Source organism: Sinocyclocheilus anshuiensis, unplaced genomic scaffold (genome assembly GCF_001515605.1).
Source record: "Sinocyclocheilus anshuiensis isolate Anshui unplaced genomic scaffold, SAMN03320099.WGS_v1.1 scaffold193, whole genome shotgun sequence".
Taxonomy (NCBI): domain Eukaryota; kingdom Metazoa; phylum Chordata; class Actinopteri; order Cypriniformes; family Cyprinidae; genus Sinocyclocheilus; species Sinocyclocheilus anshuiensis.
The window spans coordinates 384098-389891 of NW_015536468.1; the positions used below are offsets into that span (position 1 = coordinate 384098).

Below are 5794 nucleotides of genomic sequence, written 5' to 3' on the forward strand. Positions count from 1 at the left end.
CCACATAGTGACCTAGATATGTGGGGGCGTGTTAGAACGAGCCGTTTTAGGTAGGTGTGGCTGACTCTGAACTTTTTTAAAGAATATCTCTTTGGATTTGAGACTTTAGTCTTTGCAACTTTACAGATCTTCTTTATGCACCAAGAGCTTGTAACACGCCAAAGAGAAAGGAAAAATTGAAATCGCATCATATGACCCCTTTAATTCTTCTCCCTATTTTTATTGATGCACTGGAAGCTAAAAGACAATCAATACTTAAATAATTAAAACATTCCGGACACTAGGAGGATGTAGATACGAGAACAACAAACCTGCTGATGGATTCCCCCTGGTCTTTCCTTCAGGTGTTAGTTAAAAACATAGAGAAAAAAGAGGCAGGATATTAACACTTCACATGAACGACAGAAACTAATAAGGAGACTACAGAAGAGACACAGATGCCTCTGAAATATACGAAGTGTTTCATTGTAGGAATGTCACACCAATATATTTCACTGTCACAAATTATAGTTTAAATGTTAAAAAAAGGAAATTAAACAAATATACCTCAACACACACACACACACACACACACACATTAGGAGTAGGAAGAAATGGAGAGTCTTTTTTAAGACAGGTAGCAAACAAGCAGGCATGCAAGCTATGAGCAATGCACAGTCAAGCTGACTAAGACAAGCGCTAACAGAAGAGGGACAGCTGTGTTATCAAGGGCTGCTCTGTGTGTAATTACTCCAGAATTGGGGAATTGCCTGAATATAGCAGTACACCCATTTGTCAGAGCATTGTCATGTGTCTGTCTTCAGGTGTCAGTCCACAAACTGTCCGGGCTTCTGTTCAGTTTGATTTATCGGTAGGGGAAATTTTAGTTAGCCACAGCATATACACGAGGAAGCAGGTGTGAGGCTGTGGCTCTCATCCAAACGGAAACTTTGAAGCTTCAGTTATACAGAAGACTTATGTTCACTGTCAAAACCTGAGGGTTGTGAGCTATTTCAGTAACTGTACATCATTAAGTATTATTTTGGGGAACTTGTACTATTGAAACTGAATATTTGTTCTCTTACTGAATTACATTTCTAAGGGCAAATCACACTTTTCAAATTGTCATACTCATTTAGCCTTCCAAAGAACAAAGTAAATTTGCAGAACATAATGACCCAAATATTTAATCTTTTTTGTGCATCTTACAGAGCTAGAGGGCCATTCAAATTACACTCACACAACAAGCTAATAAAATGCATTTCATGGTAATTAGCCTCCACTACAGTTTACTATTATTTGTCCTCATGAAGAGATTTTTCATCAGTCAACAACAGTCTTTGACCTAAAAAAATACGTTCTAATTCTAGCTATTCTCAGGAATGAACAACTTGATTTGAGTATGAACACATTATTCTATATTAATAATGATCCAGCATCAAAGAATAATAAAACCATTTGATGTTGCATTTAAAGTTGAACAGTTTTGACTAATGTACAGTTCTTTATTTATTTAGTAAATGAAAATTTAAGGAGTCCGAAGAGTTGGGTTTGTATCAAAGAAATAGTTTTGTTTGTTAGATATCCTTATTTTGTTCATTTCAGCAGTCTATGAAAGCTGCTTCCACCACGGAGTAAAATTTATAACAAAACTGATTTTATGTCTCCAAGTTAACAACTTGCAATTTAGACTTTATTCTTTGAATTGCGAGTTTATAATACACAATTCTGACTTTATCACAATTATCAGTGTAAATCTCACAATTTTGAGGTCCCTCTTAAAAGAGATATAAACTCCAAGAGATATATAAAAAAAAGTCTGAAATATGAGCTAAACTCAGCATTATGAGGAAAAAAATCTGAATTGTGAAATATATGCTCACAATTATGAAAAGAAAAGACTGAATTTTGAGATACAAATGTGCAATTCTCGAAAAAAAAGTCCAAGTGTGAAATGTTATCTTAAAATCGCAGATATAAACTTATATTTGCAAGAAATAAAATCAAACATGTGTTATAAGTCTGAATTGCAAGATAAAACTTGCACTTCTGAGAAAAAAGTCAGAATTGTGAGATGAAAAGTTTATTATCATTATTCAGTAGCAATTCAAGTATGTTTTAGGAAAGGTATTTTGACATTTAACATTACAATTTTAACAAATTATCCATACTTGGGCATCATTTATTTGTACTTTTGACATCTGGCCATATGCGTTTTTTCAGTGACCTAATGAGGATTTAAATAAGCATGGATATCTATAGACTACTGTAGGGCACAGAAGAGATGATTATGCTTAGGAAGAGAGACAGATTGAGGGAAAACAGAGTTTATTTGCTGAGGGAAGTGGGGAAATGAGAGCTACAGAAGCACTGACACCAAATACGACACCAGCTGCCAGAGTTGTACCTACTTTGTAGGGCTGCAGGTATGCAACGCCTTCAAATGAGGCTTCCAGGTAGCAATGGAAACCGAGTTCTCATCAGCCGCATAGCTACGCCACACACACTACGTGCAGAATATACAAAACCAGGAAAATAGGGAGGGAAATGAGGACAGTAGAAAGTAAAAAGAGAAATACACAAGGCCAGGAAAAAGGCAGGGATTGGAAAAAAAAAAGGAGAACAACAAAAGAAAAAAAAAAGATTAGTAACAACCGGTTCATGTAAGCGCTCTTCCATCAGTTCACTGCATTGATACATGCCTTTGAGGAGGGAGAACACTTTTATAGAACAGCCATGTGGCACTCAGGTATGTTCTGGAGAGGTCTGTGGAGTAGAGACGCCACGCAGCCTGGTGCAGGAGACAGACACACACAGACGGAGACATGGGTGGAGAAAGACAATAGCATGGTGAGGGAACAGCCAGTGAATCATTGATCCAGCTCAAGACATTTCTTCAAACCGCTGCTTTCATTTTGTTTAAATGTTCGAAGTTTTCAGCAATGCTGGAAAACATGTTAGCCTATGTATTTTGAGGACCAAAAGTCTGAGACCACTAGTGAAAATGCTTTTTTAAAAATAAAATTATCTGCATAACAATGTGAGTAAAAAGTAAAAAATGAATTCATTATTAGCATATGGTTTTGCTTAGAAATAATGCAGCACTTGAGTTGCATGACCTTCACAAGTTAGTGGAAAACCCGATAATTATGTTTTATTGGGTTTATAAAACACTGCTCTTTTATCACACACTGCTCCGGGTGTGTGTTCACGGTGTGTGTGTGTTCACTGCTGTGTGTGTGCACTAAGGATGGGTTAAATGCAGAGCACTAATTCCTAGTATGGGTAACCATACTTGGCCACATGTCACGTCACGTCACGATAATTATGTTTTCCAGCATGATCTGAGAATGATCCAAAGAGCATCTTGAGGAAGTAAGAACATCTGACCGTCGGTCCAAATAGTCACATGATGTCTCTAATGTATTAAATATCTCTTATTTGTGTAAAAATGTTTCATTTTTTTATGTTAATGTTCATTTTTTATTAGGTTTAAATTGCAGTATATTTGAATTCCAGATTTTTGATGATGTCTTAGACTTTTGGATCCCACTGTACACAATTCAAGAAGATTTGAGTGTTTTTCACACATCTACCATGTCCAAATATGAGAGCAGATCAGTGTTGAACAAATGTCTTGACGTTTGGGTGGCACACACAACATCAAAACAGCCAAAGGACTTAAATGTAAGTGATGTGGTGAATGAAAAGAGGAATACATTTATCCAGTGAAAAGTGTTTATATATAAAAAGGTGTTTATAAAGCACAAACTTTTTAAAATAAATGCAAAAAGTGTTTGTGGCCTCGTATGTTTTAATTTAAGGGTTTACGTGTGGCCATTTGGCTCTAAAATAGTATTATTTAAATCTAAATACCATTATATAATTAATACTTGTATGAGTATTTGACCACACAGATGTTGTTGTAGGATATAATGTACAGCCAACACGAACCCCTGCTTGCATTTAACTTCTGATTTTGCAATGTATATGGTATAACAATGAAATAGCATTTTATTAATTGGTAATAGACTGAATTGTAAACAAGTGGGCTATGTATACTAGAATGAAGCAAGCCTTCAATGTGAATTTACTAAAACAAAACCTAATTTCTTTTTTTTTTCTAAATTATCCAATATACTGAATGATGCCAGCAGAAATGGAAAGTGATTGCTAAGGAAGAACAAGTCATTTTGATTAAAAACTACAAACAAAAGAAACAAAACGAATAATGCGTACTAATGAAGCATTCATATTAGGTACATGCATTAAGAAAGTCAACAGGGTCATTTTTATTTAATGTTGACTTATAATAATGTGATAATGGATATGGTTTTATGCATCAAGATGTAAAACTGCGTTAAAAACCATAAGAAAGAAACAGAAGACGTGTTGTGAGGAGAAAAACATCAGAAGGATGAAAGATTGAAGATGGAGCTCTCAAACTGCGTGACGCAGCAGTGAGGAGGGAGGGCATATTTTCCATCATTCTCTACAATAATGTCAGTAAAAGAGAAAAGGCAATCGTAACATGCAGGAAAGAATCCGAACCCAGACATAGCTGAGAGTCATACTCCACAGATCATAATTAAGATATATTTTCCTGGGTTATATAAAGACCTGAAGTGATTTAAGGGAGGTGAGAGAGCACCAATGATGAGAAATACTGCACCAATGCAGTCCCTGCAACATTACATCTTAAACAACACTGCATGGTTAAAATACAGAGTTACTGACAACAGTAATTAAAGCTGGATGGTTGGATGCCCGCTGAAAGGCCTTTGGAAAAAGGAAAGAAAATTAAAAACAGGGTGAAGACAGATCAGGAAAAGAGACAACATAAACATTAGGACTGATGAATATATGAGACATTCTCTGTCTGCAATATCAGAAAACAACCTGGAGAAAGAAAAGGGGTCATGGTGGTTAAAATAGTTGGGAAATTGCATGTGGGTTTTCAACAGCAGCCAAAAGGAAGTAACTAATTTCTAATATTACAGGACCTCAATGTTTTGTAGATGTGTGTTTGTTTGTGTGTGGAGATTTTCCTGGAGTAAATCTGTTTCTTCTGCTAGAGGAGAAGGATGCACCGTCCATTAGGAAGAGCTATTGTCCTCAGGGAGGCCCTTGCTCAGAATTCCTTCTGTGGAAACACATCATAAATATCTGCAAGTGTTTCCTTTGGCTCTGACGGAAGATAATAGTCCTCATGTAATCAATGCCCGTGGTATTGTTCGCGTTCTCTTCTTTCATTTAAAAATGAACATGGTTCATTTTTATAATTTCATTCAAATAATTTTTTTATTATTAAAACTGTTTAGATGTTTTAACTGGAAAAGATGACAAATAAACTGATAAATATTTTTTTGTTATTTTAGTTACAACAGGAAAAATGGGAAATGTTGAAGAAACTAGCTGAAATAAAATAAGTTTGTGTTTTTTATATTTACATTCATAAGCGCAGATCCCATGGGTGCTTAGGTGCTTGAGCACCCACGGAAATGATCGAGCACCCACGGAAAAACACGAGATAGTCTCCGTTAATTTTAACCAATAAGAAATGGATTGCAGCTTGTACGACTTTATTCTCATTTTCATAGTTCATTTGAGGCAGTTTTTGGCGTTTTGGCTTAGTTTAGACGTAAATTTTCGGATTCATGAAAGTGTTCGTATTTTCAAAATGTTAGTTGGTACGAAAGAAATGTACACCTGCTCCTTACCACTTGTAAATGGAGTGCAAAACGTTCTGTGTTCTTTTTGGCAAACTGATGACACTGAATTTTGATGCACTGCTATCATAATACTTTACAAGGTT

General features: G+C 35.7%; 1 protein-coding gene across 1 annotated transcript in view; it reads right to left on the bottom strand.

Moving 5' to 3' along the window:
• LOC107695479 (potassium voltage-gated channel subfamily KQT member 5-like) overlaps nucleotides 1-5794 on the bottom strand; it is a 136517-nt gene that overhangs the window by 15194 nt on the left and 115529 nt on the right. Inside the window, exons 7-8 of the mRNA XM_016495445.1 lie at nucleotides 2391-2485; nucleotides 312-338 (exon numbers count right to left, since the gene is read on the bottom strand). Of these exons, the coding sequence (XP_016350931.1) occupies nucleotides 312-338; nucleotides 2391-2485 (122 nt within the window). The remainder of the gene's footprint in view (nucleotides 1-311; nucleotides 339-2390; nucleotides 2486-5794) is intronic.